At 52.4% G+C, this 12,962-nt stretch overlaps 1 protein-coding gene across 1 annotated transcript; it reads left to right on the plus strand.

The window, feature by feature from the left end:
- The first annotated feature begins 7,096 nt into the window (after positions 1–7,096).
- On the plus strand, positions 7,097–12,954 carry LOC127014948 (protein PET117 homolog, mitochondrial). The gene is made up of 2 exons (XM_050894609.1): positions 7,097–7,192; positions 12,804–12,954. The coding sequence occupies exons 1-2, from the start codon at positions 7,097–7,099 to the stop codon at positions 12,951–12,953; spliced, it is 246 nt and encodes an 81-aa protein (XP_050750566.1). The 3' UTR covers position 12,954.
- Positions 12,955–12,962: the final 8 nt, after the last annotated feature.

Genomic DNA, 12,962 nt, shown 5'->3' on the forward strand with positions numbered 1-12,962 from the left:
GTTCCTAAAAATAATGAGAGCACTTTCGAAAAGCCTTTAAAATCCCCGCTTCCCGCAGCTGGCATAGGCTGATAAGCTGCCGCACCGCCCGGGAGGCTGCGGGGGGCTGTGCTTCCCCGCTCCCGCAAGCCCTGCCAGCTCTGCCATTCCCCTCCAAGCTCAAACCTCGGTGGCAGAAAATCCCCTGTCCCCTCCCCAAGAACAAATGGCACCTCTGGGGCCCCCAAGGCTTCCTCATTCCTGCCAGATGACTGCCGCCATAAACCCCATTGTATGCGTATGGGGTTTACGCATTTCTTTACCATTTCAAAAACCTCCGAGAGGGGCCAGCTGGGCAGTAGATGCTGTCCGTGCTATCCCTCTCCTTTTGGGGGGCAATGGGAAGATTAATAGTGTGACAGAGCAGTGATAAGGAAATAGACGGTCAGTGATCAGCTGGAGGAAGGAGTAACTGTCTCAGGTTGGGTGCTCGGGGACTGTCCCACCGCTGCCACCCCTAGCCAAGCACCCTTGCCGTGCAGCTCCCTGGGGGTTTTGGCAGCAGTAGAAAGAGAAGATGAGGTCCATCTGGACTCCTATCAGCTCCTCTCCAACAAGGAGGACCACCAGGACAGCCTTGGCCATTGGCACTGCTGATGCCAGCCCAAGCACAAGCCTGCTCCAAGCCAGGCCAGGGGACGGGTCAGGATGTCCCAACCCCTGTTCAAACGCTGCCGTGTTAGAGATGGACCTTTCCCACTCCCCATCCTGGTGCCGCGGGTGCACGGGGAGGGCTGGCTCCCAGCAGCGATCCAGTGCCGCTGTCAGAGAGTCCCTGCCCGTCCCGCCTGCGCTAAGGCAGAGCATGTGCTCCAACACGCCCAGGATGAGTTAAGCATCAGCATACGCACCCGCTGCCTACGAAATCACCCAGGGAGCTCAGCGGTGCCGCTTCCAGCCGGGCTCCTTTCCCTACAGCTGGGGTTTGACAGCCGGGGGGGCTCAGTGCTGGCTGCAGCACCCATGGGGTGCCTCTGCCCCCTCCCCACCCACCCAGCTGAGGCCAAACCCCGATGTTAGCCCTCCTCTCCCTGCTCCCCACACAGCTGCACTGCCACAGCCCAAGAAGCCCTCCTCCTCCTGGGGGAGCCCTGGGAGGGTGGGAGCCGGGGGGTGCAGCACCCTGCACCCCGCAGGGCTCACCCTGCTTTGGGGGCCGGGGACCCACACAGCTCCCTGCCTTGCAGTGGCCCTGGTGCTGAGGCAGGGTTACCTTTGCTATGCAAGCTGTGGGGTGATTGCTTGCAGAATTACTCCGCCAACGTTTTTGGTTTGGTTCTTTTTTTTTTTCACAAGGGTTTTTATCTCCCAGTGACTTTTACAATGTTTTCCAGGAAAAAAAAACCCAACCCCATGCTCGTAATTGTCTTGCCCTCAACTCCCAACAGTGCTGCTGCAATACCTGCCTCCCCCCGTCCGCGGGCAAGGGTCTCTGCGATTGCCACCAATATAATTATAAAGTGCTGGGTTTACATCCTCCCCTCACTGCCGTGCGGGTAGACTTTGGCCCCTGCCTGCATTTCAACCGCCCGTTCCCGCTCGGGGGAAGCTCATGCAGGAGGGAGCCGGGGTGCAGCTCCCCAGGTCGGGTACCCGCTGCGGTCCCCCAAAACAAAGTGCACGGACAAGCCATGCCATGGGAAAAGCGGGGCGAGGTGGGGGGGGAGGCAGCATCCAGACCGCCCTCCTCACTTCCCCCCCATCCCAATGGTGCAGGGGCAGGAGCCTGGGGTGGCTGGGGCCACGGGGGACTCCTTCGCACCCTCCGGCTGGGGCGAAACAAGGCCGTGGCGGGGCAAGTGGCGGCGGCGGAGCCCACACCTTAGTTTATTTACCTGGAGGTGACCCACTGGCGCAGCCACCCGGGGGCTGGCTGGCTGGCTAACGTGTAACCACACATCACCCGGCTATAAAACCGGCAGGGCTCGCGTAGCGGCTGCCCCGGGTTTCTGCCCTCCCCACTGGAAGGAGGAAGTGCACGGGGAAATTAAAATCAAAAGTAACTGTTTTGCAGGCTACCCTGCAAAGGGAAGGAAAGCTTCCTTGCTCCCTTGCTCACAAGGGACTATAAGAAGGGTTCCCGCTTCCCGGTTTTCTCTTTTCTCCATCATTAAAATCTCAGGATGATCAGACTTGCTTCCCTCCAGCTCCCTGGGAAGATCTGTCACGGCCCTGGGGCTTGTCCGCACGGGAGGAGCAACAAAATTCATCCAAATTGCTGGTGAGAGCGGGTCAGAGGCTCATGGAGTCCCCATACAAATGCTGAGAGGATGAGTTAGGGTGGCTTTTACTTCATTCATGCCCATCAGAAAATAAAACTCGCCCAAGCCAGGTATACTTCCACCTGACTGGAGAGGAGGTTAACCTGGTCAAAATAAGGCATTTTTAATACACACATTTCATTAATTTAATTTATTTTTTGAGTCTCTGCGCACAGAGAAGCCCCCAGTGACCCTACTTCTTAATTACAGAGGAGGGACACAAAAACTTTAACACATTTCCATTTTTTCCTCTGCATTTTTCAAGGTTTTGAATACCAACAACATGACCTCCCGCCCAGCAAATCCAATAGAAACATTTACTGCCTGGCCAGGACGGCTGCACCTGGATGATTGATGCCTACGCTGCCACAACCAGGTTGCCACTGTTGGGAGGGGAATAATTCCGCTTCTCAAAGTGGAAAAGGCATCACAGTGAGAAAAAAGTGCCTACAACACAGCAATTATATTTTTTTACCGCTATTATTAGCGCAGCCATAAGAAAATCAATGCTCATAACAGCAGGCACAGCGTGCTCCCCTCCTCAGTAGGCTCTCCTGTGTGCTCAGCTCCGTATCTATCCCGAGACCTCTGGCTGACGGCGTGCAGGCACACGCACGCACGCACACCCGCACTCGCCAGCCGCACGCCCAGGCCCCCCCTGGCCTGGAGCCAAGCGTGCGAGAGAGGGTGGCCGGGCGCCAGGCGCAGCTCCCCTCGCAGCGCCCGGGGAGGGCTGGGCTGGGCTGGGCTGGGCTCTCCGGGGCGAATTCCTAACGGCAGTGCCGGCAACCTCCTTCAGTGGCTTCACGGAGCAGATGGGAACTTGGTTTAGGCTGGGTTCGGGCTTTTTTTTGGGTCTTCTTTCCAATTGAGGTAGCCGAGCCATCGTGTCTCGGTGGAGGGCGCCGGGTGCGTGCAAACTCTCCCGCATGAGCACACTCACCTGCACGTGCATGCCCACCCGGGAGGGAGGAAGAGCTGGCTCTCTGCAAAGAGGGAACGACAGCTAGCTCACCAAAACCCCTGGAAAAAAAACCTGAATGCTTTGTGAAAACACACCTTTGGGATGATTTTTTTTTTTTTTAAATTATTTGCTTGTTTGCAGTTTGATAAGAGAGATTGGTTCCTCACGTTACACGGGAGAAATGGAGCTGGAGAGGGGCTGTGGTTCAGGCCGTGAACCTGGAAACGGCCTCAGTGCAAACTTTATCTCCACCCCCTGCCATATTTTGCAGGGTTTTCCATAGGCTTTAGTGCTACGGGTGACCCGCTAAGGCAAGCCACAACTGAGCGCCCTGTTTTGTGGATTCTCTGGTGGCTAATATAGGGTTGACACTGCCACCCCTTCCCTTCATGGGATGCTCCCCTGCTTGGTGCAACCAAACAATACACAAAGCTGAGCCACAACTCCTCCATGTCCGTCAAAATGGTTGGAATGGGCAAATAAACGTGGAAGCCTTACTGACAGGCAATGCAGCCTTACCACAGAGGCTGGCAAATACCCATGTAAGAGCACAGAGGGGAGGGAGGGGGTGGATGAGGCACAGAGGTGGCACAAGCTTCATTTTCTTCAGAAACCAGGATAAAAATGCCCCCTAAGCATTGACTTCAGACATGTTATCCAAGATCACCATAGAGATCTGAGCTGTTTGCCCAGGGGAAAAATGGCCTTCAGCTTTTCACTCTCCTTGACTTGCAAGTCAACTCTTCCCTGACTGGTGCTCAACCTTGTCTCCACGAGATGACGCATGCCACTACGCCCAGGCCAGCAAAGGAGGAACCAAGACACAGGAAAGAGGGCATCAAAGAAAGGTATGGGCACAACACATCAGCAACCAGCTATCGGCAGCCAGGGCGTTTGTTTGAGGAAACCTCACGTGGAGAACAATTGGCAGAGCCAGCAAAGAAAGAGACCCTCCTGAGCCACGTTTCCCTCAGCACAAGCTCAGCCTCTGCCTCGCGCTCTGTTTGAGAGCATCAGCAAGGTGCCTCGTCGCCTTGCAAGGAGTTACCATCGCTCTGCCGGTCACACACACCCCATCAGCCTCGCAAGACATCTCTGCAACGGCCCTGGGGCAGTCAAGGTTGTGTTCGCCAGGGGGGAACTCTGAAATCTCCTTCTCTCTTGTCCTTCTGCCAACCGCCAGCTAAAAAGACTTTCCCCAGCAGTATCACCGCTGGGTGCCCCTGCCTCCCTCCTCCATCACCCCCATTCCCTGCCTCTGCAGTGTCCCTCTGGCTGGGCTTACCCAACCCAGCTGGAAAAGTGTCTCAGAAAAAGGAAAATGGGCTTTTCCACATTGTTGCTGCTGCAGGGTTTAAGCCAGACCCAGCTGCTAATCTGGTCCACGGCTGGGCTTTCCAGAAGGTTGCCTCCCTGAATGGGCTCACGCCGAGCATGGGAAGGGGGCAACCACCCAAAGCAGGAGAAGAGCAGGGCCACTGCAGGGAAGGCAAGCACTTCAGCAAGACCTAGACCTTGGGAGGAAAGGCAGGAGAGCAGGAACACCTGAACTACCATGGAAGAAACTGAGGCTGTGAAAGCACAGCCTGAACGTTCCCCACCCGGGGTTTCAGCCCCTCAAGCGATTAATGCCAGGCTTGGGTAGAGGCACTCAGCTTCCAGCTGGGGTGAGCTGCACCCTTCCATGGTGCCAAGGGCGCTGCACTGGCTCATATCTGCCGCACATCTGGCTCGACCCTGTTCTTGGCACTCCAGTGGCCTTGGACGCGTTACAAGCACTTACGCATAAGTCTTAATAACAGTAAACACACCGATGTGAGCAAAACTATTAGACTCAATTGAAATATTATCATTCCCACTAATTTTGCCTTTCATTTTAATCACATTCATTCAGCAGACAGATGAAAAAGATTATAACAAGGAGGAATCAGCTTCACACGTTTGGTTTTCCTCTTCCACTCTGGACGGGGCTGGGGATGTGACCCCACCATCCCTTCGCAGCAACTGCTCTGTAACTCTTCTAAGGCCTGCCTGGAAATATCCAAGCCTGGTTTTGAGACAGGGACTGTGGTACCTGCTGAGGTTGAGATTCCTTGTGCCCCACCATCCTGCCTGGCAGCGAGCTGTGGCAGATGCTTGGAGAAAAAGGTACAGGAAGGAGTCGGGAATAAGCCTACACCTTTCACAATAAACCTCCCACCTTCCCGTTCATTTGTGGCTTAAGGAGTTCCTGAGACAAAAGCAGCATTCAGACATCAAGGGTGCTCCAGGAATTTGTACAGTTCCTTTCTGAATCTGCAGGTAAGTTCAGCTTCTGTAGCACCAGGGGCAATGACTTCCACAGCTCGCTCACACATGGTGTGACCTTCTTTTTCTTGGTCTAAGCTTGCGACCCACACACCCACTGGTTGCCCCTGGACTGTGAGAAATGGTGAATTATATAATTTTATAGACCTCGTGGTATATCTCACCTCCCCACTAGACATCCTTTTGTTTGATACATTCATAAGAGTCACTCTTCTGCACCTCTGATGCGCTCATTTGGGTGGTAATGCAGCAGATGATAGTAACTGCTGACAAATCCCCTGCTTTTTGGGAGCATGACCTGAGCCTCTGTCTGCTCCACAGTAGCCAGGGGGAAGTTTGCTTTAAAGTGTTACAGGGTGAAAGTACCCTGAAAGGCTGAAGTCCTCCAGCTAAAGCCTAAAGCGCGTCTGAACATGGTAGATCAAAGTCATTCACGATAGCCATCTGTTGCCCTCACACAGGAGCACTGGGAACATAAATTTTTCTCTGTCTGTAAAGCACTCGGATACTCTAGTGAGGAGGTGCCAGGGAAAAGTCCCCAGGGAGAGGAATAATGCTGTCTTCAGAGCACGAAAGACTATCAAACACGAGGCCTAAGGCCACACACTGAACAATGAGAAGAAACCAAACAATTGAAGAGATGCTTTCTCCAGCTGCTCGTCCTATGCAATTTGGATTTTCTGGGCAAGGAAAGTGCAGAACTGGAGGTCTTCACGCAATAAAAGCAAAAATCTTTCTTGAACTCAGAAGAAATCTCCTTTTGTTTGTTTTTCAGAGCTGCAACCGCACTGGAAATGCAAGCACACGCCGGCAGGAAGCTCCAGAAAACACCCCCTCCGGGAAGGCACCGGGAGGCACCGGACCAGCTGGCCGCCCTCCCTCCTGAGGGGGGCTCTCCCCCGTAATGGAGTCGATGGGGCAAAGGCCCTTTTTTAGCCGTCCGCGTCGGCGTTTCTGGTCAGAAGGGAGCAAGCGCCCAGCCACGGCAGGGGGACGGCCCTCCCGCAAAAGCTGAACCCGCGGCGCTGGGGGGCCGGTCAGGAAGGGCTAGGTGAGGCGAGCGCTGGCTGCAGGACACCGTTCCCGCTGCCGTCCCGCCACGGCGAGGACGAGGTGCCGCACCTCAGCCCTCAGGCGCACGGCACGAGGCCGCGGCCTGCTGCCTGTCGCGGGCCCGGGGCTGGCCCGTGAGGCGCGAAGGCGCCCCAAACCCCGGCAGGGAAGCCCCGGGGGCAGCTCCACGCGCGGGGCAGGCAGCCGGGGGCAGCCGCTTCGGCCGCCTTCCCCTCTCCCACCGCCCCGGGGCGCGGCTCCCGCTTTCCCCCGCCCGCCCCCCCGGGACGGGGCGTCGCTCGGCCCAGCCGCGCATCGGCGGTCCGTTGCTCTGGCCTGGGTCGACGCGCTCGGCGCTCGGCTGGGGGCGGGGCGCGCCTCCTCTCCCCCCCCCTCCCGCTCCCGCCCGGCCCTTCCCCCCGCGGCGAGCAGGCGGCTCCGGCACGCGCCGCCCGCCCCGCCGGCGGCGGCGATGTCGAGGAGCTCCCGGGCGGTGCTGGCCGTCTCCGCGCTGCTCTCCGCCGCCACCGTGGCGGCCGTGCACGTCCAGCAACGGCGGGAGCGGGAGGTGAGTGGCCCGCCGCGGGGGGCGGGGGGGGAGGGGGCGAGCCGGGCCCGCCCCGCCCCGCCCCTACGGCTGCCCCTGCGCCCGCGGCCGCGCCCACCGGCAGGGGAGGCCCCGCCCCTTCGCCTGCGGCCCCGCCCCTGGCGCCCCGAGCCCCGCCCCCTCACCTGGAGGCCTGACCCGAGGTGTCTGGCTAGAGCCCCGCCCCTCACCTGTAGGCTCGGCCCGAGGTCTCAGGACAGAGCCCCGCCCCTCGCCTGGCGCCCCGCCCCTGCGTGCGTCAAGCCCCGCCCCTTTCCCCATGCCCGCTCCGGACCCCGCAGCCTCTCCACGTGTCTCTGCTCCCTGCCTGCCTGCCTGCCTGCCTGCAGCGCCCTTCCCCTGCCAGCAGCTGAAGACGGGCCTCTTGTGCCCGGCGGGGAGCCGGGTCCCCAGCGTCTTGCCACCTTCTGTCCCCCTGCCTGAAACTGGGGGTTGCGGGCGCTCGGGTGTGCCCAGCCTGGAGCCCAGAGCCCAGAGCCGTGCCTGCACAGCGGTGCCCTGCCGGTGCTGCCTCCCCTGCTCTGCCCTCGACGTTTCTCTCTCCACGAACTACCTCTTCCCCACCTTTTCCTGCCTTGGCATCAGCCCTTTCCATGCTCACATAGCTGCACCCGCTCCATTATCCCTCCTGTGCATTTGCCTTCAGGGGCAAGTACCAGCTAGGAGCTCCAGGGTGAGGCACGACAGACTCAGTGGAGGCGGTTTCCTCATCCTCTGCAGCAGCTGGGGGATGCAGGAAGGATTAAATCCTGCACCCTCTAGGCCCGAGGGCACCACCCTGGCAGCTTTCCCAGGGCTCTCCCCTGTCCGGCGGTGCCTCCCGCTGGTGCTTGTCCCTCTGGCAATGCATGTGCTCTGCTTTTCCTGAGCTCCACAAATGCCTCCCACTCAAGGGCAAACAGCGCTGTTCTGTGCCATGCAGCCTGCCCTGACTCCCTTCTTCTGACAGGACAGGCAGAGTGCAAACTAACAGAAATACCATGCAATAATTAAACAGGGAAGTTTTCTGTGCTACATTTACAAAGATCAGGTAATTCCTGGCAGGTACCCTGTGTGCAAGAGAGCCCCACAGCCAAAAGCCTCAGGTCAGACGATGGTGAGTCCCTATAGAAAGAAATCCTGCCTGGGACTAAAAGTCGTGTGATTGCAGAATGGATATGTTGTGTGTGACAGAAGTTTGGGCAATGAGTGTGCAGGTTTAGACCCTGCTGATGAGCCAAATGGGTACTGATATGAGGGCACACATCTTATTTTTCCCCCCTTATTTACAAAAAAATCTAGAAAAAGCACACAAAAAAAGCCTATGTTAAATAACTGTTGTTAAAGGTCTGAAGCAGTCAGAAGTTACAAAACACCAGAGTCAAGTTGCTAGTCCATGCCCCACCTCAGTTGCCTGTTGCATGGGCTTTAAAATGCAGTCTGTAATTACAGAATTACATTTTTTTCCCTCAAGAGATTGTCTCTGTCAGTGCTTGAGAATGATGGATCTTGGGGGATGAGATTGATCTGGGTAAGGAAAGAGTCAGGTTAATTTGCTGCAGAAGTTGGAACACACTGAATGGTACAGGCAGTAGCAAGAAAAGGAAGGCTGGTCTGTTGGAGTGGCAACGGGTAATGGCTCTGCATTTGCCAGAGCTGACGTATATGCTGGGTAGATCACTTAAGCTCAGATTTTTGCGGGTGGTTCCTAGCTACTTCAGTGTGCCTGCCTTGAGCCACCAAAGGTCTGGCAGGAATATGTGCTAAATGCTCCTAAACTACAGCTGAAATAAATGGGAGCTGTACTTTTGAGCATGTGCTGCAGGACGACACATGCTCTGAAAAAAATCACCCTTGGGTGTTTCAGTGAGACACCTAAACTAATGGATGTTTTTGACCTTAATCTTCGGCTAATATCTCTCCTTCATCTCATAGAGAGACTGCAAAAATAAGCTAGCGTTTACAAAACGTTCATATTCTATAGGGGTAACTGGCATAAAACAGTCTACAGGTAAATGAGTAATGCCACTGTCAGAGCGGGATCTGTGTATCATGAAGTAAGTAATGCCTCGGGCAACAGGCTGAACAAGGAATGTGAAACTAAACACTGAGTACCTGGTCAGGATCCATGCTGAGCACTGAGCAAGACAGCGGTCCCCTGGTATGTAGAGGCCGCATTGTAACTCATGTGCAAAACACGGGTAAATTAAGGGCACAACTGCAAGTTTACAGTGTGCATTCCACCAGTGTATGAAATACGTCTCTAGTAAAAGGAGTGGTGGATCAGCCAATGAGTTCATACGCTTAATGCCCTCTGGTTGCTTCATGTATTTCTAATGACACCAGGAAGAACATAGGGACTTGCTGCCCTTTGCCTGTTCCTGTTGCTCTATGCTGTAGCTGTTGCTTGCATTGCGAAATAATGTTAAATTGCTTTGGTTGTTACACTCGAGGTCGCTGCTGCAAGCTTCTGCCTGGGGAGATCCTAGGTTTCCCAAATGAGACAACGGTGGGCAGCTTTCTCCCCGCGGGTCTGTTTTAACTTATTTTTCCACAGCTGGAAGCAACCATTGCTGTGGAGGGTATCAGTGTCACTGCTGTCAGGCTGCCGGCAGGTAGGCAGCTTCGCCAAGTGTCCTAGACATGGAGGGGTCAAAGGATCAAGTTGGTCAGCGACAAAACTGTTTGGGGGTTTTGAGGCACAGATCCAGTGTCTACTCTTTGCTATCGTTCCTAACACCCAGGCATGGGCACAGCCTGTGAACTCTGCGCAGGGAACTCATGACTTCAGAGGTGCCTGACCTGTACATATGGGGATGGGTTTGCAAACCAGTCCTTTAGAATTAGAAGTGATCTCCTCAAAAGCTGAATTTGATGCTAATCTGTATATGTTTGCAGGGATATTAGCATTCCTCAAGATGCTGCTGCTGCAGAAGTGAAGCCAAAATGCTCAATTCTTTTTTTCCAGCCATCAGTTTAACTTAATTTTAAATCACTATTCAGATGCTCTAAGGCTCAAAGTTTATCTTTTATAAATGAAACCTGAGATTTTCTCTTTATAATTCTTCATGTTCAAGTCAGGGCATAATGGCTTCAGGTTTAAGGGACCCATGTAAAGGAAATAAGTAATGTGGATATTCTGCGGTCCTGGTGTAGGGATTATTTCAGGTTTATCTTTATGCAGATTGATAAACTTTTGACTTTTATAAATTGGTATGCCAGGCACAAAGTGATTTGAGCTTGCGCACATTTATCTAAACTGATGCAGAAAACAAGCAGGCCTAACTTCTGAGAATAGAGGAAGGTGAGAAGATTAACTTTTTCGTAGCTCTTTGTCACTTGTGATATTCAAATTATAAAGGTGTCTTTTGCAAACTGTGCATTTTTTAAGTAAATGCATTCACCATCTGAAAGATTGCAGAATAGCTGTGTTTTGTGAAGGAAAAAGAATTACATTCTTAATGTAATTGTTCAATTACATTGTATCTCCCCGCATCTTTTCTTTCTTGTTATTAACTAATAGTAATGAAATAATAAGTTTATGAACTTTGTCTTTAGTGATTACTAATTTGTAACCTGAGTTCAGTTGATGGAAGCTGATGGGAAGGAACTTCTTATTAGATTAATTTCCAGAGAGAGTTTTGATTAATGGCTGACATATGTGTCTGTGCATTTTCTTAACAAGATAAAATATTTCTTAAACAAAACCTTTCTATTTTAATCTTGACAAGAGAAATAATTGCCTTTGAAATGTGCAGTTATTGGCATTCTAGATGAGGAATAAAACCCTGTAAGAACTTGTCAAATAATAATCACAAACATCTTCTAAAGTGACTTCAGGGTCAGCTTTCAAATAAATTATTTGCAGGTGCATTTTGGCATCATTCAAACAGGTCAAATAAATTATTCATCTTTTTTTGCCATTAGGCTAAATAATTTATTTGTATCTCCAGTATTCAGTGGCTAACCTTGGTACCTGTGAAACTTTCTCATTCCTGAGTCCAAGCTGAGCATGAGTTGGTAAATTAGGCAGGTGGATAATGCTTTAACTAAACTTAACTTCAACTAAAGATTCTCATCTTTAGTTGGGCTAAAACACGACTGTGATCACACAGCTTGATTTAGATGCGAGCCAGGGTTGGCTCTCAACAATCAGTTCATGTTTTTACTCATTTATAATATTTCTGTTTTCGTGTATTGTATTTTCTGATAAGCTTATGACTATTGCTTTGAAATCTAGTAAGTGTCTGAATATCTAAAAGCATATCACCTGCCCAAGGAGTTCAAACCAAACCACCAAAGTGCACTGGGCATCTCATGTTCTCCTCTGCGCTGGCACTTGTCTTTGGTTAGCCAGCTCAGGGAGTTAAATCAGCAGAGTGTGACTTGCTTTGCGAAGGAAAAAAAAAAAAGAGAGAGAGTTGTTTTCTGCCGGCTGAGCTGTCTGACCCTGGGGTGGGACGAGCAGTGCGGGGAGCGTCGGGCTGGAAGGATGACAGCAGCACTGGCTTTGGTTGGTTGAAGTTGCCGGGGAACTATATCTCGGCTGTATGTCACATGCACAACCAATTAAACGCTTCACATGTTCCCCGTTTCCTTCCAGAGTTAGTGTCAGCCTTGCCATCTCCTCCATCCCGTGTCTGATCTCATCACCTCTCCGCTCACATCACTCTGCTGCCTCACCTATCCCCAGAGGTGCACATCTGGAGTAGAGCTGCTGGTTCCCAGCTGGTCCCTCCCCTCCTTTTCCCCACCCCAATCCATGTCACCAGTTTTGGTTTCAGTTATTTTGCATTCCCCATGGTGAGAGGTAAAGGTTAAACGTTTCACCTAATTATCAGAGTGAAAAAAAACTTCCATGTAGCAGAGAGAGAGAAAAGTGTGTGGAGGAAACAAAGAGCAGCTGGGATTTTCTTAGGGCTTTTTACACCCATTGGAGGGCTTACCCACCAGTTTGAAAACTGTTGCACATGTTATTTATAATGAACATTTTAGGTAAAGGGGATTTTTTTTGAATGACGTGCCTTGCTTTGTCAAGAGCTTGGCATAAGCAGGCTGTGGAACTTTTATCAGCCTTGCAGCAGAGTTTACAAGGTATTTTTTTTAAGAGTAAGACATGAGCATAAAGAGGCAGATGAAGACACGTGGCAGTTTTTCTTAAAATAATTTCCAATTTGCCACCAAATTCTTTCCAAGCAGAGGAGAAGTTTTGGGGAGATTAGTTCGATTTGGTAAAGATTTAAGGCAGAGGTAACAGGATTTTATAGATCATGTCCTTCCTGCATGGCATGGGAATTACAGGTGCATAGCGTTTATTTGCTCAATAGCTTTACCGCTTAGTAAACCCACCCATCTGAAGTGAGTACAAATAAAGCACTTTTTGGTGTAATACCATTAGCTTATCAATATCAGATATCAGTTCCTGTAGTTTTGGATGCAAACCACGTTAAGTGGCTGTGGCTACACGCGGTGGCAGAGGACTTGCAAAGGCAGCACGGTGAACAGCCCTGCAGGAGGGATTAGAGCCTGGGTGGGGGTTAATCCCATTCAGCATCCAACAGACTGTGATAAACCCTGTCCTTTGTGTTTTCAGAGGCTGCACAGTGGAGTTCTCAGAGATCTTGAGCGTCAAAGTCAGAAAAAGGAGAATATTCGCCTGCTAGAAGAGCAGATTGCTTTGACAAAGCAGCTTATGGAAGAAAGAGACAAGGCGCTAATGGAAAAAGGGTCCTGGCAGTCCTAGGCACAGACC

This window comes from Gymnogyps californianus, chromosome 3 (genome assembly GCF_018139145.2).
Source record: "Gymnogyps californianus isolate 813 chromosome 3, ASM1813914v2, whole genome shotgun sequence".
Lineage (NCBI taxonomy): Eukaryota > Metazoa > Chordata > Aves > Accipitriformes > Cathartidae > Gymnogyps > Gymnogyps californianus.